This window comes from Patagioenas fasciata, chromosome 23 (assembly GCF_037038585.1).
Source record: "Patagioenas fasciata isolate bPatFas1 chromosome 23, bPatFas1.hap1, whole genome shotgun sequence".
NCBI lineage: Eukaryota > Metazoa > Chordata > Aves > Columbiformes > Columbidae > Patagioenas > Patagioenas fasciata.
This window is the reverse complement of record NC_092542.1, coordinates 3,566,268-3,590,986: the sequence shown is the minus strand read 5'-3', so window position 1 is coordinate 3,590,986 and position 24,719 is coordinate 3,566,268. Positions and strand designations below refer to the sequence as shown.

General features: G+C 48.3%; 1 protein-coding gene across 11 annotated transcripts in view; it reads left to right on the top strand.

Moving 5' to 3' along the window:
* CASZ1 (castor zinc finger 1) overlaps window positions 1-24,719 on the top strand; it is a 216,972-nt gene that overhangs the window by 168,987 nt on the left and 23,266 nt on the right. For 9 of the 11 annotated variants that reach the window (XM_071798597.1, XM_065854932.2, XM_071798596.1 and 6 more), the window contains 9 exons: window positions 680-1,249; window positions 7,374-8,214; window positions 10,942-11,010; window positions 15,604-15,694; window positions 17,706-17,870; window positions 19,773-19,945; window positions 20,533-21,401; window positions 23,039-23,183; window positions 24,352-24,415. In XM_071798597.1, coding sequence (XP_071654698.1) covers window positions 680-1,249; window positions 7,374-8,214; window positions 10,942-11,010; window positions 15,604-15,694; window positions 17,706-17,870; window positions 19,773-19,945; window positions 20,533-21,401; window positions 23,039-23,183; window positions 24,352-24,415 — 2,987 coding nt within the window. The remainder of the gene's footprint in view (window positions 1-679; window positions 1,250-7,373; window positions 8,215-10,941; window positions 11,011-15,603; window positions 15,695-17,705; window positions 17,871-19,772; window positions 19,946-20,532; window positions 21,402-23,038; window positions 23,184-24,351; window positions 24,416-24,719) is intronic. The other 2 variants (XM_065854934.2, XM_065854926.2) reach the window with 1 other exon arrangement.

Here is a 24,719-nt window from a genome sequence, read left to right as displayed (position 1 = left end):
TGTGTGTGTGAGAGCGAGCGATCGAGCAGGCAAAGGGGCCTGATCAACTGATACCAACCCACGGCGATTTTCTCCCATACGACTGCCACACACCAGTCCAGGGCTCCTATCCCGTACTGGTTCTTCCTGGTGCCTACTGGTTCTCTTCTCTGAGGCTACGCATAAACCCCATCCAGTGACTTCCTCACCGTCCCTAGGCTTAGATTTAGGAAGCTGTTCTCCCTGCTACAGATGCTTGGGTGGTTTTGGCAGCCAACGCGTCTGGGATGGAGCTGGGGAGCTAAAAGCAGGTGGTGCTGCAGCCTGAAGGAGAGAGCAGGTCAGGCTTTAACAGACTTTGTGTCCCGCCTGAGCCAGGAGCAAAGGCTGGTCCGTACCTTCACCTGGCTGAGACGCTTGGGAGCCTTTGAGCCCCGTTCAGTCCCAGCATGAATACGGGCCTGTTTCTGGAGGCCAGCGGCATCCTTTGGTACCAGCGGGTTCAGAAGGTGCCCCTCTCCAGGCTCTCCTGATGTGGTGTCCACTGGGAGCTTAAAAACATGACAGTCCCACCTTGTAAAGGATGACACTGGCCATGGCCGAAGACCCCTTGGGTTGGGACCAGCTATTTGCTGTTTGGGTTCAAGTTGTCTGACCCCACTAATGCCCTTCCTTGCTTCTTTCCCCTCTCTTTTTCCAGCTGAAAGAACTATATGCACTGACGCAACCTCAGGAAAACCCACAATGGCTGCCAAGCGCAAAGGCGGCCTGAAGCTAAATGCAATCTGTGCCAAGCTGAGCCGTCAGGTCGTCTTCGACCACGGGGGAGCCGAACAGGCGCGAGCGGACAAGGGGCCGCAGCGGGACGGCAGCAACAAGGACCTGCCTCAGCCTGGGACCAAGGAGCTGGGGACAGAGTTTTCAGATGGACTCAGCCACGTGCAGAAGATTGAGGAGGACAAAAGGAGGGAGGTGATTGAGAAATGGGTGAACGGGGAATACAACGAGGAGCCCTTGCTGGGGCGAGTGGAGGGCAAGGAATGTAAGGGTGCTGAGAGCGCGGAGGTGCCCCCCGAAGGGGTTTACATGGTGCAGCCCAAGGGCTGCAGCGATGAGGAAGATAACGGGGACGAGGCGGACGCTCTGAGGGGCTCGCAGGATGGCAGCTTCTTGGACGACAGGGATTCGGATGGGACGGCCTCGAAGGACGATGCCTACCGGTCCTCCAGTGGCGAGACAGGCTCCAAGCTGGGGGGAGGAACCACCTCAGGTAAGCTCTCTGTCCCCTCCGCCTCCCTGCACGGGGCAGCTTCACAGTGGCATTTTCTGTGGGACAGTGTGTCCGTGCCAGCTGCTGTCGGGGGTGAAAGCCCCAGTCCCCTTGTAGAGGCCTCTCTGGCCGCTGGGTATTTTGCTCTTGTCACCATGCTGAGTTTTCCTCTGGCTCCCCAGAGGGCTGTGTGAGGGTGGATGTGGCTGCAGGGCTCTTTCCAGCCCGTAGATCCCTTGGTAGAGTAGATCTGCCCACTCAGGCTCCCTCACACCATTCAGATAGAGGTATCAGTGGTGTGTGTTGGTTTCCTGGTCATGTATTTATGCATGGGGGGCGGGGGAAGCAGAGTGCCCCTGTGTGTTTTGCAGGATATTCACGTGCGTGCTGTGCAGTGCACCGCAGGGCGTTGCATTGCGGTGCCGTGCATTGTACTGCGGGCAGGGTTGTGTGAGCGCGCCCATGGCCGCGCTTGGGGCCGCCCCTTCCCCGGTCCCGCCCGCTCCCCGCGGCGCTCCGGGCCGGCTGGGCGGCGGCAGCACGTGCGGCGCCCTTTGCTGAGGCGCCGCTCCGCGCTCCGCCCCGCCGGCCGGGGGAAGGTTCTGGAAGCCGCGGCGGGAGGCAGGAGGTAGGCGCCAGGTTTTCCTGGGGGAAGGGGCGGTGGGGAGGCCGAGCTGTGCCGGGGAGAGCCCGGGGTGGCGGCGCATCCCGTGAGGGGCGCCGGGCGCTGCCCTCTGGAGCTGGGGCCCGGGGCTGCCCGTCCTCGGCTGGCCCGCCGGGACAGCTGCCCCTCCTGGGTGTCACATCAGGGCCCGTAGCAGGGCTGTCCCCACACCGGTCCCTTGTTGCACCCCGAGTTTGGGCTCCAGCTGCTCAGTCTGTCGGTTCCAAACCTCTGTGTCCCCCACCGCTTCTGCCTGGGATGCCATGAGGTGTTTTCCCCCAGGTTGTGTGCACCTTTCTTATTTTCAGATAGTTTCTGCCTTATTTCCTGGTTTATTCAAAAGCTGAATTCAGCAAGAGGTATTGGGGAAAGCTACAGCTCGATTTCTTTATCATTTCTGATACCCAGGTTTGCCCCAGATTTAATTTGGGGGGTGTATGAGTGCTAAACCTTGGTAAAAGCTATGGGTAAATTGAATTCTCTCCATTAGGGCAAAGCAGCTCCCTCCCATAATTTGTCACTCAGCTGGATTGGTTCTGTAATTGAAAGATCTCCCCTAATCTGCTCCACCTGCACGCACCCCTCCCCTGATCTCAGCACTTTGTGAATCCATCAAACTTTCCTCCTTTTGTGTGCGCGCATGTTTTCCTCCGCCTGTTAATAATGCAGCTGAAACTCATCTCCGTCTGTCCGTTCCCCTTCTGGAGAGGCACATTCTCTAGTCTTCACGAGTTCAGTGGCAGCGCACATAATTATGCATATAAGATATAAACAGAGCTGTTTAATTATCCTTCGCCACATCAGTGACAGAGTAATTAACAAACATTGCAAGATCAATGAGGAAAAGTGTGACCTTCAGTTTCCTTTGATAGGAAAGCCCTTGTCGTTCCCAGACACAAGGTGATTGTGCCTGGACTCCGTTTTTAGTTTGTTTTAATTCCCTCCCTCCCTTTGCAGCTTTTATTTGCTATGAAAACTAAAAGGAGGGGAACTTAAATGTAAAAAATACGTTCCCAAACTGGGGATAATGAAAAATAACTGAGGTTTCTCACTGGAGGAGTCGTCAGTAAAATGCATTTGTAGGGCTGTATTGCCAAAGGACTAGGCAAAAATGTATAGCATTCATGGGGGGCTGAAGACTCGTTTATGCTTAAGGCAGGTGATGTCACATGGGGGTCCTGTTTACAAAAATCCCACCCCCTATTTGGCTTGCAAACAGAAGTGCTGCCAGGTCTGGAGTGTCTCTTTCGAGGTCCCTGTTGTAAATGTCGTTGCAGCATTTCCCTGGAAAGCACAAACTGAAACATGCCTTGCTTTGGAAAGGACAGGGTTCTTCTCTGTCTTTTTCTGTCCGTGTTCCAGAAGATGGATTTTAAGCTGTTCATCACTGAATCCTCTCAGACCTGGTGCTACTGGATGCAAGTTAATTTTATTCCAGTGAGATTTGGAGCTGCCTATACAAAAAGGAGGGGTTTTTTTCCCTTTGAGTTGGGGGTAGCAGAAGGCAGTCAGGTGAAAGGAGAGGAATACAGCTCTGCCCTCCCAGTCAGTGTGGCTTTTGGGGGAGGGATCGCGGGAACCTGCTTTTGAAGGTTCTGAGGACATGGAGGAGACAGAGCTGGCCGTGCTCAGCAGCATTTGAAATTGAGAAGCGTTCAGGACTCGCAGAGCTGGCGTCTGTCAGGAGATGGGTGTCAGAAGCTGATCTGGACATGCAGATAGGATTCTTCATTCATTCACGCACCCTGTCCTGCACACTGACCGACCCACACTTCTCTACACACATTTATATATAGCATTTAGATTTCCCAGTAGAGTCTCTGACAGAGATCCCTTTTCACAATCTCTCACTGACGCACACATACCCAGGGATATTTTCCTTTACAGTCCCATGTTCTTTACTCTGCCTGTTACTATAGTGGGGTAAAGTAGTCACCAGGAGCTTTCCCTTTACAAGCTTTCTCAAAGTTCTCCTTTCTTTTCTTAGCATGTTGGCTACGTCTCTTAGAATGGGAATATTGGCCTTGTTTTCAACAAGGGGGGTTTCTTTTCATAGTTTCCCAGGGAAACTCCACTTGGGGGAACATGCATGATGAGTGCTGGTTTCTTGCTCATTATCCTGTAGCCCCCAAGTCGACATGTGTTCCCTCCCAAGCAGAATAAAGGACAGAGCCCTGGCTGGGATGTCCCATCCCCCAGTATCAGACCTTGCACTCCATTTGGGCTGTTTTGCTTTTCCTTCCATATATAGTGTGCTGCTGCAGGCTATTTTTAGCCCCTTTTTTGTTAGCTTCGGATCCTTTGTGATACGATAGCTGCTCCGAGACAGACAGATCTCTGCTCTTTGGCAATGCCCACAAATGGAGAGCAGCAGCAAGGGAAGAGGGAGCCCTTTTATTATCACATAGAAAAGGAGAGGAAAATGCAGTGCAGGGGAGGGGAATGAAGACCCAGGGACAATGCCCCTTGTGCCTTCCAGGGCTGTGCACTTTTCACAGGGATTTGTTTTCCAGCCGCTGTCCTGCTTCACTTTTGTCTTTTTGAGGGTATGGGAAGGGTTTTCTACTCTTATGGTTAGGTACCTGTGCAAATAAATGAAGGTTGTCTTGGCTTTGGGGGCTTTGTTGGTGGAAAAGCAGAACGCAAGGTGTTTGGGGGGAGGTGAGGGGATTAAACCCAGGCTAGTGAAACCTGAACTCAAGCTCAGACTTTGCAAAGCTCAAAGAAAGGTCTGAAAACTCCCCCTTTCCTATGGTCTTGAGTTTTGCATCTCATTGTTTGCACAAATTGAGAGGTCTAGCTACATGGGTACCAAAGACCAGGTGTACAGATGAGAGACATTTAAAAAGGAGCTGGTCTCCTACAACATTTAATCTTCTCCAGTGTTAAAATACTGGGTTTTCTTGCATCTCTTATCTGGATTTGTGATGTCTGTGAGGCCTGAATCAAGCTGGAATTTGCAAAACTGATTGGAGATGTGAGATTGAAAAAGGGGGTCTCCCCTCTTTTTTGTGTGCTGCAGGTTAGGATAAAGAAGGAAAGGGGTTGGCTGGATTTCAGGGCAGCTGTTAAAGCTAGTAAAAATCACACTTAACAGTTTAATTTCCTATCAGATCCTATCTGTGGTATTCTTTCTCCCTTGCAGTTTGGCACAAGCTGGCTAGTGTTCTTCTGTGTAGTGCTTGGAGGTCAGGGCATTGTGAAGGAGGCTAGGGGATTGTTTTACAGGTCCGAAAAGAGAGAAAAAGCAGAACAGGGAAAGCAGATTTAACAGAAGAGGAAAGTGTTAGACCTGGTAGGGATTTCATGGGTTTAGTCTCTTCAGTTGAGTCATAGAGTTACACTGAAATGGAGGTAGAGAAGAGAGAAAAAGAGGTGAAAAGGGGAACTGCTTTAAAACAAGATGAAATTATTTAATACGTCTGTGTGTGAAAAATAAAGTTGATGGCTTTGGTAGGGTGTTGGAGGGGCCACAGGAGTGGGCCAAGTGCGGAAGCACAGATGAAATGATCCTGCCTCTGGGGATGGAGTAATTTCCTTCTGACAAGTCTTGTCATTGGACACTGTGGGGCATGACTGTGCGTTTCATGTCCTTTAAGATCAATACTGACCCATGGTGGAGCGTGAAGACAAAAAGCTACAACCTGAGCCAGACACGGCATTGTCTTTTACACATACCATGTACACAGGCAACTAGTGCAGCAACACTTGTGCTGCATGAACACAGCTCTACTGGGCAGTATTGAAACAGGAATGTGACTGTCACGGTCTTGCGCATGTTAGTGCCTGTTGCAGGCAGTCTGTTCCGTGCAGTCCTGTGGAAGCTGATGGCTCTTGAATTTGACTTTGCTCATTGATGGGGTCTTGTGTGTGCAGAAATACTCTCATGTATGTGCATACCTGTGCACATGGCATCATTGGCTGTCATCCGCCAAATCCTAGGGGTCCACTTTCAGGCTTTGGATCGGTTGACCCATGGCTGTGTTTTGGTGCCTTCCTTTTCCACTGTGTTTCAAGGCAGTGCTGATTTGGTTTGAGCTGGACCCAGTGCCCAGAACCTCCATTCTGCTGCCAGTGTACCTGCCTGTGCTGGCTCCTTGTGAACGAGTGTGCTTGCCCACGAGAGCTGGAGTGATTGGAAAAGATGACGAGGGAGGTTTGAAGGAATCCTGCACACCGTAAATCTTTACTCTGCAGGAGAAAGCAAGAGGGAGAGGAGGAGGAGCGCTGTGTCAGACTGAAGCCTAAATGACTCCAAGCTGGCACGTCAGAGCAATCTTTATTTCCTCCTTTACACTGATATTGGGTGACCTCCAGATGTGTGTTCTTCCCCTCCTGGTGGCCTGTGAAACTGCCTGAGGGAGGGGGGGAGGGAGAGACCCAAGGAAGGACAGTTTGTGCTTATTCTTCCTCCTTGTGATCAGGTAGATGAAGCCGTTCCTGCCCTTTCCCCAGCCCACATTGCGGAGAGCAGCCTTTCTGCCCTTCTCTGGATCCAACAGCAGGGCAACAGCTCTGTCTGTCCTCAGTCCAAATCCCGATGGAGAAAAGGCTGTTTCTTACCTGTTTTGCACCTGTATGGACTTTTCCCTTTCCTGGTCTCAGTGAAGCTGTTCCTGGCTGTTCAGAAAGCTCCCTGTGGGTTTCTGCAGCCTTCACTGAGCTGTGGCCCGTTTTCACGTGGAGAGTAGGAGCTCTCCAGTCATTGGGAAGGAAGGAAGTTGGGTGGAAAGAAACCTTACAAAATCTGCAGGGAAGGACTGCAACAGCTACGGGGCACTATCCTATCTTTGTCTTGCCTTCTGCAGTCCTCACCCCCACTCCTCACTGCTGAGCTTCTCATGCATATAGCCTTTGCGGCTCTTCCCTCACCTTCACCCATTGCTACCTCTGCAGCTTCTCTGCACGTCTCCGTTCTGCCCTCCTCCTGCTCCACCCCATACATCGTCTTGCGGTGTTTCCCTTCTCTGTTTTGCACCGTGCTGTCCACAGCACACACAGTGTATCTCACATGTTCCTGCCCCCCTTACACATGCAGACACGCTGCCTCTCTGCCCCTCCTGCCATTTACAGGCACACACAAGGACAGACCTGTACAAACCTCAGCATATTGGCGTTGGTCTCACTTCCAGTAAAATTACTTTTTCTTCATATTAGGCCAAGGCAAGAGTGCAGAGACATTTATGAAACTTTGTTTAATGTACTGAAAAGCCATCGGCTAGAACATTTAGGAAATTGATTTTCCTGGCATTGATGAACTCTTTTTATTTTACCCCAGTATTAATTACTTTTTTTTTTTAAACAAATTAATTTAAGAGTCGTAAAACCTAACAAGTGAGCCAAACGTCAGTAGATCATGTTCCCATCTCCCCTTACTCCCCCTCCCCGCTACTAGTGCTGGTATGGGAGGAGAAGAAATACCAGCGCCTTGCGTGACTCTCTCACTTTGATTCTCTGTAGGGGAAGCTTCATCGCTGCGAGATTATGCCGCCACCACCATGAATGAGTTCCTGGGCATGTTTGGCTACGATGATCAGAACATGCGGGATGAGCTGGCCCGCAAGATCAGCTTTGACAAGCTGAACGCTGCTACCTCAGAGGCCACTGCGGCTGCTGCCTCTCTCCCCGGCGAGGATGCCATGAGCAAACGAGCCCGCTTCTCCAAGTACGAGGAGTACATCCGCAAACTGAAAGCTGGAGAGCAGCTCTCTTGGCCCATGCACTTGGCCAAATCTGAGGAGCTGGGCTCCAAGCTCGGCAAAGAAAGTTCCTCAGTGCTGGCACAGCCCATTCGGGTGCCAGGTCCAGATGCCTCCATGCTGACGGAGACCAAAGCCACCATCCTGCCGCTGCCCTCTCCCAGCAGTTCCCAGATGCAAGGCCTGATGTCACGGACCTCCAAATACGACTTCTTCATTCAAAAGCTGAAGACGGGTGAGAGCATCAGGCCACAAAATGGCAACACTTATAAGAAGGCCTCCAAGTATGACCTAGAAAATGTCAAGTACTTGCACCTTTTCAAGCCTGGAGAAGGAAGCCCAGACATGGGAGGAGCCATCGCCTTCAAGACAGGCAAGGTAGGCCGGCCTTCCAAATATGATGTGAGGAACATTCAGAAGCTTACTCCAGTAAAAGCTCCAACACCCAGCCTGGCCCCTGCGCCCCTCGCCAGTACCCCCGGCAGCACTCCTGTGGCTGGGCCAGAGCAGTCCGTCTCATTGCCATTCAACACTCCTGAGTACCTGAAGTCAACTTTCTCCAAGACAGACTCCATCACAACTGGAACAGTCTCTACAGTAAAGTAAGTGTCCTTTCACTTATCTTTGTATTAGTTGGGGGATCGTACCTGAAGTGTGTGTGGATCAGTGGGCAATTCCAGTTTGTATGATGATAAATACTGCACTGTTCATGTGATGCTTTGGCTTTTGGTTTTTTTTTCTCTCTGTTGGAGTGTCTGATCCTCTGTTGCACCTTAAATCTCTTATCTTATTTGCACTAAGGATGTGGCCTGCCATCAGCAGTCACAACCATGAATCTAGAGCTCACCGGTTCCTGGGTTTGTATGTTAAAATGAAAGATGAGGGAATGTTGTACTGTTAGCACTCTAAGGTCAAGGTTGTAGCTACTTTACTTTCTCCTTCTTCTGGTTCCCTGGCATCCACCTGATTCTTGCTTCCATTTAGCTCAATGGCAAAACTCTGCTGACTTTACCATTAGCAAGACGGGGCTTTTTGTTTGTCCCAGAACTCAGAAGACATTTTGGTGCCTAATTCCCATCCATTTTCATAGGACTTAGTCATATACACACTCTGTGGGTCCAGGCCTGTGTCTTCTCAATTTGTGTGTTCCTTACACAAATAGAGGTGATTCAATTACCCCTTAGACTGGGCAAACTCATTAGCCCAATTACCACTAATAACCTCCTACACATATGTTGCTGGCAATCTCTGCAGTGATGCCATTGACTGAATGGAGATATCTGAAGGCCGTGCCAAGCCTTGGATTGCTTTTTAATGTGGCTTCCAGAGGTGGTAGCTGTAGAAAAGCTACATATGTATGTGAGGCTGCAAACAGGGAGTGAGGGACTTCTCTGCTTTCTTGTCATGGTTTGGATTTACTCATTTCTCACTCTGAATTTGGTGCTGTTGTGAGCTGTGAATCCCATGGGGTCATTTGTGGTAAGTCTAGGACCTCTGGCCTGCACTTCCATGTCAAATGCCATCACATCCATCCTACTGCCTTGCCCGCTGGTAAGGAAGAAGACTGGTTTATGTTTTAATAGTGGGCCTTGGAGGCCTTGGGCTGAATCCTCACTCAAGTGGTCTTTGCAGTCTCAAGCAGGTCTCATTCCCCACTCACCGTGTTTCCACACCTGGACGACAGAGCTCATGGTACCATCTTCATGTGAAACAGTCACCTCCCAGCTGCCTGAAGACAGATTTGGGAGCTCTATGGTTAAGGTGTATGGGAAAGGGCAGAGGATTATTAACATTTGCATCTAGCCTCTGCTCAGGATGAACTCTGTATGTGCTCCAGATGGCAGGCAGGCACTCCTATTAAAAAACACTGTGGTGTAAATATTCCTGTAGGCACAGTGCCTTGTTGTGATGGGTGACTTGGCCAGGGACTCTGTGCCTGAAGAGTCCACAGAACGCTTGGCTGCCTGGAGTTCAGTGTCCATCCTAGAGCTGTGCCTGGGGGCTGTGAGACTCTTCTGCTCTGCTTTGGTGTTGCGCTGGCATCCCAGTTTGATTTCCTTTCCTTTGCTCATTTCCTGCCACCTGCAGCTGTGGGTTTGCAGCACCCTGGTGATCCCTCCTCTGGCCACAGAACTTCCTTGACTGGGGCATCATGATGGGCTTGCAACAGGAATGGAGGTGGCCAGGGACTTAACTGACAGTTCTGTGTCGTCATCACACACTTGGGTACAAAGGAGGCTCTGGTCCCTTCTCCTTCAGGGTACTTACTAGATAACACACTTTTGTGACAAAAGACAGCAGCCTATTAATTGTGCTGGTGGAGGAAGTGCTAACTGTGGTGTCTGGGACCTGGCTTTCCCTTCACAGTTCCCACTGGGACCAAACAACCTGCCAGGAATACCCCTGACTCTCACACAGATGCGCTAGCCATGCATTTAAACTCTCTACCATCTAATGCTATTAACCTGCCCTGAACTAACCTACCCACTTCAAGTGAACTCTGTGGGAAAGTGTCCTTGTTTGAATCAGGGTACTGAGCTGTCTGGAGGTTGGTGGGGGGAAAACTGAGGAGGAAGACTGCATACAGCCTGTCTGGCATTGCTTTGCTATGCCACTGTCTCGTAGGTAACGTGGAGTCTGGCCCTGTATCTCTTTTTCCTCTTGCTGAATTCATAGAGGATGTAACTTTTGTCCGCTTCCTAATGAAGTAACCCAGGCTTACATGACAGTTGGGTCCAGTTGGGTTGATTTTCTCATTGATTAAAATACATAAATACTATTGCTGCCCTATCTGTCCATTGGAGTTGGGACATATGTGTCAAAAAGGAGGCCAGTAAAGCCCCATCTAGGGCACTGTAGCCACGTTGCCGGGACTGGGTAGCAGTAGGAAATGTGTAGTAGTTCACAGCATGGCTGACGCACAGAGTCTTTTCTCCCACAGTTGAGGCTTTCTGTGCACGTAAGGGCAGCGTTGCAAGGTGATCCAGGGATGCGTTTGTTTTCATGTGGCCATCACTTGTTTGTATATGGGTATTTAGTTTTTTCTGTGGAAAAAAAACAGGTTTTTGTGGTTGGTCATAGTGTCTCCAACAAACTGAACTAAGTACTGCAAAGAGGGAACGCTCAGTAGGGGTGATGGGTGGACTGTGTGGTTCCCTAGGAAAAGAAGGCACGCGATTTGGAGGGTATGGACGAGGGAGGTTAAACCCATGGGTGTCTTTCTGGGCCCTCTGTCCCGGTGTGTCAGTGGTGTGTGAGAGAAACAAGGAGCTTAGAGTGTGCCCTGTTCCTGCCTGCTAACCAACTCTGTCCTGTGTGTTTCTCATTAGGAACGGATTACCCACTGACAAACCAGCTGTCAGCGAAGATGTAAATATTTACCAGAAGTATATTGCCAGGTAGGCAAAACTCTCACTTTCTTGGGGAGACGGCTGGAAGTAAGAGGGTGGAGTGGTGGTGGGAGAGATGAGGTCTTGTCCATCTGGATCAAGTGTTTAAACCAGTCATTGGCACTTCCATTTCCCTCTGGCATCTGTACTTGCTCTGTTCCCCAGCTTGGGAGAGCAGTAGCTGTGAGAGGTGTACAAGCATGCCAAGAGCGTGCTCTGCTCCCCAGAGCTGTTAGACTTTGTGACAAATAGTGGAAAAATGTTTCACTGCAGAAGCCCAGGGTTTAAATGGAAGTGCTGTCTCTTGACTGTCATTCTTTCTGTCCATTGCTGTGCTGTCTTCAACCTCTCATGTCCAGTGCCTGCAGGATGCAAGCAGAGAACATCTCACCTCTGGGAATCTAGGCTGAAGGAATTCACTAGTGACTCAACTTAGGAAGGTCTCGGCGTCAATGTGGGGTGTTTTATCCTAGAAAATTTTGCAGCTCATTTATATGAGAAACCTTCACTGAATAAGGTGCAGACTAGGGCACCCTATCACAGCTCTGGGCAAGCTTAGGTCGGGAATGAGTGATGCTGAGAGGGAGCCCAAGGTGGTTGTGATCAGAGTAAGTAATGCCATGAGAGCCAGAGGGACAGAGGAGGTTATAGCATAAAACCTGCCTGGTTTATAGTTCATGGTGTAAAGGGTCCATCAGCCTTTGCCCCTGGCCTGTTGGATCCTCCATTTGTACAGTGAGGACACTCACTGCAAACACCGTTTGTACACAGAAGCAGCTGCTAGGAGGGTGTGAGGGAAGATCTTGGCACATCAGCAGGGGAAAAGGGTGGGAGCAGTGCCCTCCGTAGCTGGGGAGTGGAACGAGACATGATTTCCCATCCATCCCTTTTGCCCAAATCCCTGATGTAGGAGAGGGGGCAGAAGACCACATGGAACGGGGACGGTTGCAGCTCCTGAAGCAGCGATGCCTATAGTGCATGCGGCAACTCACTGCCTCCTGGGAGAGCAGAGGATTAAAGGCAGTGGGGTTTAAGCCCAGCTTTGCATGAGGCAGAAGGAACAGCGCCCTTTTTATTGCGGAGGCTGCAGGAATGGCCGGTGTTGCAGTGAGAGAGGAGATGTCACCCTTTGTGTCCCCAGTTCCCCTCCCAAGCAGAGAACGGTATAAACACTTCACCCACATCCACTGTGCAAGCCCCTTCCCCTGGGTCAGGCAGGTAACTGAGGGAGGCCTGTGAGATCACTAAGGGACACCACATCCTGCTCAAAAAGCTCCGCAAGCCACCCGTTGGCAGCACAGCCACTTCCCTTCAATTTACACACAATTTTAAAAACAGTTTAAAGCCTTAAAATCAAGGGGTGGGGGGAGAGAGGCACGACACTCTGTGTCTGTACTGCATAATTAGCTTAATGAGTTTGCCAAAGCCACTGCCAAAAGCTGCCCAGGGATAATCTATTATCTCACACAACAAAACAAAACCTCTTACTTAGCTAGTTTGGGTTGGGTTGTTTCCCCCACCCCCCGTATATTTATAATTAAAAAAAAAAGACCACAGAAAAAAATTATTATTATTATTATTATTATTAGTGCCTCAGCAGATGGTGCTTCTGGCAGCACTTGCTTAAATATTTATTTCTGTGTGGGTTTCCTCCCCCCTTGTAATTGGGGTGGGTTTTTTTCTTCCTTCTTTCATATCATCGTTACAGGGTAATGAGTCTGTAAACACTCTCTAAGCTTGCTGACTTCTTTATTTATTATTTTTATTATTATTTATTTATCTTGGTTTTTCTTTCGAACCCTTGCCAGATCAGGACTAGTTCTTTCTGGCCAAAAAGTGAAGCGATTAAAGTAAGGGGAGGGGGAGGGGGTTGTTCTGGTGAAAATGAAGCTGTGTGCCTGTGTGGACAGTTTAGGGGTTTGGATTTGCATATCAGTGTGAATAAATGGTCTGTGAGTTTCCTTGTTTCAGGTGTGTTTGTGTCTGATCACGTGCATGGAAATTGTGGGTACGCTCATGTAAATTAAGAGGGGTGTTGATGTACCTTAGAGTATGTGCATGTAAATGTGCACGTGTGTATGCGTGTAAGCAAGTGTGTGGGGTGTAAGCTTTCCTGTTATGAAAAAGCTAAACAGATGCTGTGCTTTAAAAATTCATAGCTTTGAACTGTTTCAAGTGTCAGAAAAAACACAGGATAAATATAACCCTTTAGGAGCCTAACCTTCCAGGCTGAGAGAGCAGAATTTCCCCGTTGTGCTGTGTTTGCTGCTCCCCTCCTTCCCCAAGCACAGGGTTTGGTGAACGCTTGCCTCTCCCTTCCTGCGCTGCAGACGCCACACACACCGTCCGCGGCACGTGGAAGGGAGGGCAGGAGTCTGAAGTGCTTGTTTGGCTCTTGATTTTAAACCCGAGCCCATGAGTTACTCCTGCTAGGAGCGAGTAACTCATCCCAAACAGTCAGATCTCTTCAGTGTCCGGCCCTTTTGTTGCAGTTAGCATCACTGGTCGTTCTGCATCCTCACTTTTGATAATATTTTGGACTGGTTTGTTTCAAAGATGTGTATTTGTCAGTGAGGTCTTTATCTTCCCCTGCTCCCTGCCTGGCCTACGCTCCACAGTTCTCCAGCCCTCTGCTCTCGCATTCCCCTTTCGGGGAGGAAACTTTCCACGGAGCAGTTTCTTTCCTTTAAAGCTGTTCATGTAAAGCCCCAGACTAGCAGGACCAGTTGGTTCGATTTGCTACCGAGCTGTGTGTACCTGGCTAATGCCACGGTGACTCAGTGCTGCCTGTGCCCTGTACGAGCCTCACAGTTGCCCAGGCGTTGAGCAGGAATTGCTTCCTCTGCTTTCAGCTCCACACCTTTGTTTGTGCAGCCAGCCTCGCTGTTTGCCTTGTGGTTTGTTTCTTCTCCGCTGCTGAGGTTTGTTCCAGTTTCTCAATCACCTGTTCTGACGTGATCCTGATTTCCTGCAGTATTTCTTCTCCTTCCCCAGGGAAAGGCATGTCTGCTCCTGGCATCTGTCCCTGTCTCCCTTTGTGAATGCTGAGGCAAAGAAGTCATTTAATTTTTTAGCAATGTCTATCTTTTCTGTCAATTAAGTCCCCTTTCCATCTCCTAGAGGCCCTGCTGTCTCCACAGTTGACCTCCTCTTCCTTACTGTGCTTCAGAAATGCCGTTTTTAGTACAGCTTTTCATCCTGACTTTTTCTGTCTTGTAGCTTAGTGTTACCTCACCTTATGACAATCCATAGTCTCCCCTGCTCCTGCCCCATTCCTTGATTGCCCCAGGACACTATCACTCCTCTCATTTTTCCTTCTTATCCATTGCCCTTCCTTGTTTCTCTCCCATGCCCTTTATCGTATGCACTCCTGCTGTGTTTAGCACTAAGTGACGTGAGGAACCTTTGAGGAACCTTTGAGCAGATGGTACTTTATCTTTGAATGTTTCCCCTCTGAGTCTCCTTCTCTCCACTGCTTTTTGCTTTCAAGCTCTTCAGCTCTTCCAGGGTCCTATAGAATATACATCAGAGAGTTCATTGCACTGATTAGCCTGTTACTGGATCATCCCATTTTGCCAATTACTGGTGTGTCTGTCTGTCAATACATTCTGTGCACTGTCTGTTTGTATGTAGATATTCTATGGCCTTTCTAGGGTTTTTATCCAGCCTGTATTTCAGGAGTCTCCAGATTTGCGGTGTGGAATGCTCAGTGGTGGCCTGCAGAAACAGATTAGGTGCATGTTATTGGCTGCTGCTTCTTGTGTCCTCTTAATTGCACTGAAGGCAGGCTGAAAACCCCGTTCTTTTGCATTGTACTGCTTTTTATTGTGAGCAAATACTGTATCCACGTGAAAACTAATGATTAGCAGGGCTGTCGTGCATGGCAGAAGATGCGGGGACGAGATGGGCAACCTGTAACGCTTCGTTCTGTTCTTGTTGATCCATCTCGCTTATCTTTCCATTGATCTGTCCATCTGATTGAAAGTTCCTATATAATCTTGCCGCGATCATCTTCTCTCTGTGTCGTTTACCATCTAATCCACTGGTTCGCAATCCTCTCTGTAGTGTGACACCATACTGTGATTAAAAAAACATCCTGAGACATAACTTGTACAAACAGATAAATGCCTGAGCTTTTCTGAGGTCCTACTAGATGGATGTATACCTAAAATTTAGAATCTGTATTTGGCCAATGCTTATTTGTCTCCTTCTGGCATAGGGGATTCTGAAACTCACTGCTGTGGTATCTAAACTCATACACAAGAATTTTAGAATTGTATGATACTTAATTCAAGGATCCCTCCTTTCTTACTCTTTCCCAAGTGAGCATCTTAGATAATGGTGATGAATTTCAAAGGGAAAGACAGATTAGGGCTGTACAAGACCTGAATGATCCTGCTCAAGAAGCACCTTTAAATAGTGACAAATAAGAAGAGGAGGGTGGGTGGATCACCATCCTTGGAGGAGATAAAGGAAATGGGGTTTAATGCCATAAACACGTGGAATGAAAGCAGGAATGGGACTTACATTTGTACCTTACTTGTAGGCACTAGTGTTGGGAGGCAGTTTCATTCATTCTTTCTGTCCTTCTCATGTTTGCAGGTTCTCTGGCAGTCAGCACTGTGGACATATACACTGTGCATACCAGTATCGAGAACATTACCACTGCCTTGACCCAGAGTGCAACTACCAGGTAAAAAGATAGTAAAAATTATTAGCACGGCTACCTGAATATTAAAGGAGTACAACCTAGGGGAAATGTCCTTCTGAGCTTTCCACCGCCGTGCACACACACTCCTCTTCACTTTTCCACTCTGAAAGAGGGCAAGATATATTTTGAACTAAGATCCTGTTTTGTTCCCATTTAATCCAATCCAACACCATTTAACCAAACCCAGACCACTGTAATGAAGAGCAGAATATAGATCAACTCAAGTCAGTGGGAACTACTCCAGTGAAACCAAGGGAATAAATTCTGCTGTGTTACAAATTGTGCCTGAAACGAGGGAATGCTGATCTGTTAGTCTGTCTCTTTCCCTCCTGCTGCCTGAGTGACATTGTAGCAGCAGTATCTGCAACAAAACACCCAATAAGACCAGCAGCAGGCTGGGATTTGTGGGGAGAGGTGGGGGCAGGAGCATGTGGGATGCTGTCATGACTGGGAGAACTGCCAGGGTAGCGACGTCAAGCCAGCCGAGTCCCGTGCTGTGTTTGTTTACCCTCTTCCCAGGTCTGAGTTTGACACTGCCGTTTCTGTGGTCAGGCTGCGTGTCTAAGTGGGAATCCCCGAGTTTGCCTCGACTGTGCATCAGTCACCACTTCAGCTCTACCCCAGGAGACCTTTGGGTCTCAGAGGAATGAGTCTGACCACAGCGTAGGAAGTTGATCTGGATCTGCTGAGCTTGACTGTGGGTTTCTATTGATCAAAGGACGGTTTGTCTGCATGTAGTGGTCCTCCTAGCCCAGCATTTGGTAATCGAGTTGAGTCTGTCCCAACTGTGACATGGATATCTCTGCACCAGAAAGAGAGAAACACAAAGGATGGAAAGACAGAAAAACCTATTAGTATGATTGGCCTCATGATTATTTCCTAAGGAGTCTAGAAGCTGCTTGCAAAGGAGCTGTCTGGTCTCACAGGGAATAAGGATTTAGGCTGCTTTTTAAAATGCAAATTATTTTATGGCTGAGATATATTTTAGAATAAGTAACGCTCTGTAATAAGTGGGCACAAATTAACGATGATTGGCAATAGCAATCCTGTATGTACGCCCTGGGAAATCATACCTCCAGCCTCCGAGGGATTCCTGTTGAAATCTATATCCATATATTCCCGTGCCAATACCAACGAGATTGATCAGGATTGATATTATAGGAGGAAAGAGTGGAAGCGATAATCATTTGTTTCCTGTGAGGGAGACTAGAAAAGTTGTTAAACATTAGAATACAGGCCTTTTCAATTACTCCTCAAAATAAATAGATATTGATTTATTTTTTAAAAAAATCAGATTTACTTTCCCACCTTCACTGTTAAATATTGATGTCTGTGGGAAATAGAAATGAAAACCTTCATTTTAAAGGCACTTAGCCTGCTCTGCCAGTGGGGTACCCCTTCATTACTTCAAGCACATAGATGAAAAGGATATTCTGGTCATACAGTTGTAGCTCTAAGCTCTAGTACTATCTTGTTCTGTGACTGAAAGAAAGCTCTGTGTCCCTGTTTTCCTAATTAAGTTGTCCTACCTTGTAGGGGAGGCAGATGACTTGCAACAGGAAAATACTATGAAAGAGCAGGGTGTCTTTCCCAGTTTCTAGTCTGACATGAATGTGGCAGCCAGTGTCTCGCAAACCACTACAGTGGGTGCTTTGGAAGCTTGCATTACTCTTGTAGGCTGTTTAGTTCACTGGTTTGCTTTCTAACTATAGTAGTTCTTGAGATAGTAGCAGCTAAAATTATGTTAGAAGAATTGCAGTCTTAAAGCTGCAGGGAACATATTCTGGACATCACCCCAGTGTCACGTTCACAACTTTTCACCTGTATATACTTTACCAAGAAGATACATGCACACAACTCCTCTTCAGCCTGACTCTCTTGGGGTGATTACTGCTGAACTCCTGGTACCATAAGTTTCTTAACAACAACAACTACCCCTGCCACCCACCCACTCCCATCACGTGTCTCACTGTCTGTCTCTGTATCTCTCCAGAGATTCACTAGTAAACAGGATGTGATTCGGCATTACAACATGCACAAGAAACGTGATAATTCCCTCCAGCACGGCTTCATGCGCTTCAGCCCCTTGGATGACTGCAGCGTGTACTATCACGGCTGCCACCTGAACGGGAAAAGCACACACTACCACTGCATGCAGGTAACCGCTGGACCGGGAACAGAGGGCAGGCCGCCAGGCAAAACAGGAGCCACTGTTTGAGCCGGGTCCTTTTTGGGGTGCACTGAAAGGATTCTTGAGTTCTGGGAGCCCAGCTTCTCATTAGAGAGCAAGGGGCTGCCCTGAGGCAAGGGGGTGACAATGTGCCGAAGTTAAAACACAACAATCAGGCAGCCCTTGGTGAAAGCTTTTCTGCCCTGAAAACTCAGATCTTCCTGCCCTATCCCAACAGTTTAAGACCCCAGTTAAAGTCACAAGGCCTTAATCACATGCTTAAATGCTTTGCTGGGATAGACTTCAGCATATGTTTAACTTGGAATCAGGTAAGCTTTCTGAAGTCAATGAGGCTTAAGCACATACTTAAATGTTAGGCATGCACTCAAGTACTGTCCTGAATAGGGGTTGGTTTAAGCATGTGCTTACAACATTTGATAAATTGGGAACTTCATGTGACTTTCTTTTGATGACTTTTTTTGTTATGCTTCTGTAATATTGATTGTTCACTTTCTTCAATTGAGCAGGATGGGCTTTGTTTAATTTTTTTAGAGTACAAGGAATGTTTCACAGCTTTAAGTCACTCTGAGTTTGAATAGAGACCCTCATTGACACAACTATATATGGATAATTCCATCCTCTGCCCACTGTCTTCCAGTAAAATAATGCCCATGTAAGCAGTGTCTTACAGGAAAGGTGTCTGAATATAAATTCCCAATTAAAGAAAATACTGCTTAAATGGCAGAATTTGTGCCATCCATCTCATGGGGTTTTTTTCTTTATGTCCATAATTGGTGTGGATAAAATTCAGTTAGTTGTTTATATAAACTGACATTTTTTTAGGCTTTAGCACCAAGAGCTGCATTGCAAATTATTCCTAAGGAGGTTTTTGTTTAATTCTTTTTTTTAATGCCATGCAGGGTCTGTCTTTTTTCAAGGTGTCAGTGTGGAAAGAGAGAGGCTCTTTTATATTGGAAATAGCTGGAGATCCTTTTTTTTTTCTGGGTATTTGTCATGGGTTTTGTTATTGCCTGTTTGAATCAACCTGGGCTGAATTAAGAGGCGGTGTTTTCGTTCTCTTCACTTCTGAGATGGTGCAGGCATTGGCACACGTTGTGCTAGAGAAGGAAAAAAATCCTCCCTCAGCGGGGCCGAGGACGTTTTCAGATTCCAGTGTTTTTTTACTCAATATGGCAAAGTTGCCCGCTTTGCCCAGAGGAAGGCAGGTTTTCAGCATTCCGGCCTCGTCACACCATTCCCATTTGCTGCACGAGTTTAAACTTATTGAAGCAGTAGTCTTGCACAGCAATGGGGAAAAAGAGTCACCACTTTGCTAAGATGAGCTGAACATAGGGGTTTATGCTTTGCTAGAATTAAGCCCTGATGTTAAAAGCTCGTAAGGTTGGCCTCATGTTGTACCACCCTGCCTTACCTCCTAGAAGGACTGAAGAGGTAAATAACTCATTCCCACTCAATTCTCTATTCCCCAGCTAGGTGAAGGTCCTACTTTGTTCCATGTTGCTCCAAAATAACAAGAAGTAATGTCAGTGTTGTTTTCTCTTTAAGAGCAGGAACCCTGCTTACTGCCTCCCTAAGCAGGCATGATTTTCTGTAGCTGGTCTTTTATCACTTTGCATCCTCCCCTTCTTTTCTTACTGTTTCATGCCCAGAGAGTTTTTTGGTGGGGTTTTTTTGAGTATTTTTCCCCACAACTGCTCCATCAGTCTCTATATTGGGGATTAAAGTGATGACTTAATACTCCCAGAAGAAGTGCACAAATGGAACTATTAAACGTATGTGTGCTGCACACGTGTTTGTTATTGCTGGTAATAACGATAGGCTGTTAAAACGCTGTGCTGATGACTGACTCCCTGTTTTGGCCTGGTGTAGGTGGGTTGTAACAAGGTCTATACAAGCACTTCTGACGTGATGACCCATGAGAACTTTCACAAGAAGAACACTCAGCTCATCAATGATGGTTTTCAGCGGTTCCGCGCCACGGAGGACTGCGGCACTGTGGAGTGCCAGTTCTACGGGCAGAAAACCACCCACTTTCACTGCAGGTGAGACAGCAGGGACGGGGAGGGATCCTAACCCAGAGCTGTGTGGTCTGTTTGCCTCCTACTGCCAAACTGTAAATTGAGGAGTACACACAGGGATTTGATTTTCCCTGCTGTGAACTTCTCAGTACTGCTCTTGAGAACGAACTCATGCTCCAGGGCAGATGTGATTTCCAGAATCTTGCCACAGACCACTCTGAAGGCAAGAGTGGCCTTTCTGTGATCTGAGGAAACTGTACTCACTAGAAAATACGTCCTGGAGTCATTTGGGAAAGAGATCACAGTGCTCTTCAGAGTCTGACTGAAGCAGGCCTTTAATATATTGTTAATGGCACTTCCATGCTAGAGTTCTCTCCAGCCAGCAGTCAGCCTGCTCATCCCTTTCAGGGCCAAACTCTGCCTTCTGTACACAAATGCTCTTCTATTGATTTCTGATGTTCTCAGGAAGAACAGAAAAGCACGGTTTGTACCTTAGTCCCCTTCAGCTTCTGTTTTGGTTGGAACTTTCAGTGGTGGGTGCCTGCATCCCCATGTTATTGTGGTCCTAGCCCACATAGCCAATCCCCCTCTCCTCCTTGATGCCCTTGCAGGCGACCTGGATGCACATTCACCTTCAAGAACAAGTGTGACATTGAGAAGCACAAGAGCTACCACATCAAAGATGATGCCTATGCCAAGGACGGCTTCAAGAAGTTCTACAAATATGAGGAATGCAAGTATGAGGGCTGTGTCTACAGCAAGGCCACCAACCACTTCCACTGCATAAGGGCAGGTTGTGGCTTCACATTCACCTCCACCAGCCAGATGACCTCCCATAAACGCAAACATGAGCGCCGGCACATCCGGAGCTCAGGAGTGCTGGGCCTGCCCACCTCTCTCTTGGGGTCCAAGGATAACGAGCAAGAGGAGTCCAGTAACGATGACCTTATTGACTTCTCCGCTATGAGCTCGAAGAACTCCAGCCTGAGTGCCTCCCCCACCAGTCAGCAGTCTTCCGTTTCTCTCATAGTCCCAGCTACACCCACGTCTGCTGCTGAGCTGGCTTCCTCGCAGGCCAGCAAGTCTGCCAACAGCATGACACCAGCCACCAAAATCTCGGGCCTGCTCTCCCAGGCTCTGCCCAGCAATATACCCCTGGCCCTGGCACTCTCCAACTCAGCACTTCCTGGAACACCTGGATCCTTCTTCCCCATCATCCCCAGCCGGGTCTCTGCACCGCTTTCTGCCAGCTCAGCTAATCTGATGACCGCTGGTTCTTCTGGCACCAATCCGACATCATCTGCTCCTACAGATTCCTCATCCCAGGCCATTTCAGGATCTGGTGACCCTGCAGCTACTTCTTCTCCAGCTCCAGCAGCATCTATAATGGAAAGGATCTCTGCTAGCAAGGGATTAATCTCTCCTATGATGGCCAGGCTGGCAGCAGCTGCACTCAAGCCCTCTGTGGCCCTTGAAGCAGGTGAGTTACCCTTGTCGGTTGTGCTAGTGGTGGGAGGAAGAGCAGGGCCTGCTGACCTGGAGAGGAGTCAGTGGGACCTCCCTTCATGGGACTGGAGGTGGGGAGGAGGTGGTAAAGGAACGTAAATGGGAGAATAAATGTTGTTGCGTCCAGTTAACCCTTGAAGAGGGCAGTCTTGGCAAGGTTTCCATGGAGACTGGCTATGCCCACATGGCCAGAACAGAGGCAGTAAACGCAGCTTTGCCCACAAATGGAGTAGGCTCCTACCAGATCTGAAGGAAGAGTGTTTCATGTGTTTTACCTAGTTTGCTGTGGGCTGGAGAGAGAGAGGCACTGTATTAAAAATGGAAATGAAGAAAAAGCTTGACCAGTAGTTGCAAGCTATACAGCAGCCTAAGCTCTCTTCTGTAGATGGTATCGAGTTTTGGCTGGGCCTAGTGGTGTTGATCCTGTAGCTCATTGCCAGTTGTTTTTCTGCTCTGGGGGGCTGGTTTTGTGGTCCAGCTCTTGTCCCCGCTGTGGTTCGGTGATAGTGTCGGTCCAGTCCACAAACTGGCCCGTCCTCCTGCTCCTCCAGGCACAGGACAGGACTGGAGCGCTGTCAGTGTCCCCTTCTCCCCGGGAGCAAGCGGGGAGTAAGACCAAGTGATCTGATTAAAGAGGGAGGGGAACTTTCACATACTTTTAAAATTATTATTTGAAAAATTGTTTCCTAAAGCAGAGAAAGGTCATTGAGGGAACTATTTTCCTTTATTTTTTAATAAAATGCCACTTGCTGTCTGAGAAGCAGCTCGCCGTCAGCTGTACTGCCGGAGGGTAAATTAATATTTCAGTCACTTGGGGATTGTGGAAAAAAGCTCTGCAGACATGTTCCTGTCAGCAACTTTTTTTCCCTCCTTTTTTCTTTGCTGTTCTGCCTAATTTTTTTCTTTAATTTGTTCTTCTGTTTTCCCCACTTCCCCCTTTTTTCCTTTCCTTTAATTAGTATTTTTATTTCATGGGCTCAGCACTAAACCTTCCCCCCCCAAAAAGAAGAATTCCCCCTTTTTGTGGGCCAGCGTGGTGGCGGTGGCAGGAGGTCGCGCGGTTCGAACCAGGCCCGTTGGCTGTCACCTTCGATAGCCCCGGCGGGGCAGATGCTCCTGCTGGGCAGGCGCAGTCCGGGCCATCGCTGTCGCTACGGCAACGCTGGGATTGGGGACGAGGAAGGGGGCTTGACTAGCAGTCGAAAGCTGCCACATTGCCTCAGCATTAACAGAGTCTTTAATAAACGCTTAAGAGGCAGCCCCGCAAATGAGTTATGACAGTTTGTGCAGAGAATCAGGTCTCCCCCACGCTCCTTCCGCCCTTCTCCTTTAAAGGGCCCACAGCCTGGACAACTTTGACATAATTTTGCAATAATTATCACTTGAAAAATTTCCACGCTGGAGTGGACGTCAGAACCCATCATGTCAGCTTGGCAATAAACGCTGACCAACAATCCCAGCACTTCCCTCCCCCCACACTTTTTCTTTGCTTTTTCCATTTATGCACTGGTGATAGCAATTTAACTTATTTATTTGCCATTGTAACCTCATTTTAGACCTACATTTTTCTTATTTTGTTTTTTCTCATTTAATTTCGATGTCTTTCCCAAGCAGGGAATGGACAACCAGCCGCTCCCGGACGGTTCCATCCAGTTCAGGTGAAGCAGGAACCTGCGGAGGCCATGGGATCGTCATCTGCCACCAGCCAGGACTCCCTGCAGGAGCACAGCCTGGACCTGAGCGTCAAGGATCACGGGTGAGAGAAGCACACTTGGCTCTTCCCAGCAAGAAGTTCCTGTATCTGTAATACAAGAGAACACAACATACTGATGACAGGCAATTCACAGGGGCTGAGCTGGACGCCCCCAAACTGAAGGCAGGGAGGCTCTCAATACTCCCCCTCAAGTGTGTGTTCTCCAGATTTTTGGGGGCTCATAAGCACCTACTGACTCTTTGCCAAGAGCCTCACTTATTGTGCTCTGCTCTAGAACAAGCCACTGGCAAAGCTCTGTCTTTCACTTAGATATTCCTGACGTTGTCATCAGGAGCTGATCAAAGCTGCTCCAGTGCCACACTTCACCACACATCACCGATGTCATAGGGCATTGAATCGGGTCTAAGAGAGGCACTTTCCCAAGGAATTGGGCACACAAAACAACTGGGTGTCGGGCTGACTGTGGTGTCGGTCTGGCATGTGCTCACCTATAGTTATGGTGATGAACCTTTGCGCCTGTGAGATGTAAATGCACCTGTCTCAAAGCGTGTCCCGCTTGTCCAGCATCTCCACTAAGAATAGGAGTGTTGGGGGATAGTTGGGTGTGGAAAAACTGCAGAGAAACTGATACTGGGGATAAGTGAGCCTGCTCCACTTTGACCTTTTTATACATCACTTTATTTAAACGAGCCTCAGCTCGGGACCCCAGCATTTGTAGTCAACTACAACTCTCACTGTATATGAAATAGCGAGGTTGCTGTTCGGCACACTTAGCTATGGCCATCAGGACTGTTGTGTGGCCTTCTCTGCTGCCGAGGGGATGTGTGCCCCTGCCAGGGGGGTCTTCTGTCAGCATCCCACTGGTTCTGTGGCATATTTTTGAAAAGTTCTAACAGGATGACAGAGTAGAACAGGGTGGGTTGTGAGTCAGGTAACCAAAGAGTGTGATGGTGTGGACCGTCACTGGAGGAGTAGGTCTGGACTTTTTAATAGCTGAAAGAACTAAATTCTGGAAACTCAGGACCTTCTTTCTCTCCATCTTGGCTATCACAAGGAAGAGTTTGGCCTGCCCAGGGGAGGGTGGGCATCATTCTCTTCCTCTGGATGTAGCAGGTGAGGAGCAAGGCAGCTTGAAGGGAGAAGGATTAATCTCGCTGCTCACAGTCCCTGTGCACATCTTAACTAAACCCTGTTGGTTTGTGTGTTCCAGTAATGAATCAAATGGCCACACAGTCTCAGCAAATTCATCTCTTTTATCCTCGCTTATGAATAAGGTAAGAGCCATCCATCAAACGCCTTTCATTCCCCCCACCAAGAGAAATTAAAGCTGCGATGGCGGGGAGGGGGGGGAAGAGATGCGTTTGTTTTTTAATGTTTTGCCTCTAATAAGATGAGTTTGTACCATTTAAATTTTGAGACCATTTTTCATCGGGTATAATTTCAGAGCCACTGCTTACGAATTAATTTAATGAACTGGCTGAAGAAATATATTGCAGCCTCTGACACCTTTTTTTTTATCCTTTCTAGACAGAGGAGGGCTCCTAAAGATGTTGTGGGGTTTTTTTTTCTCTCCATTTT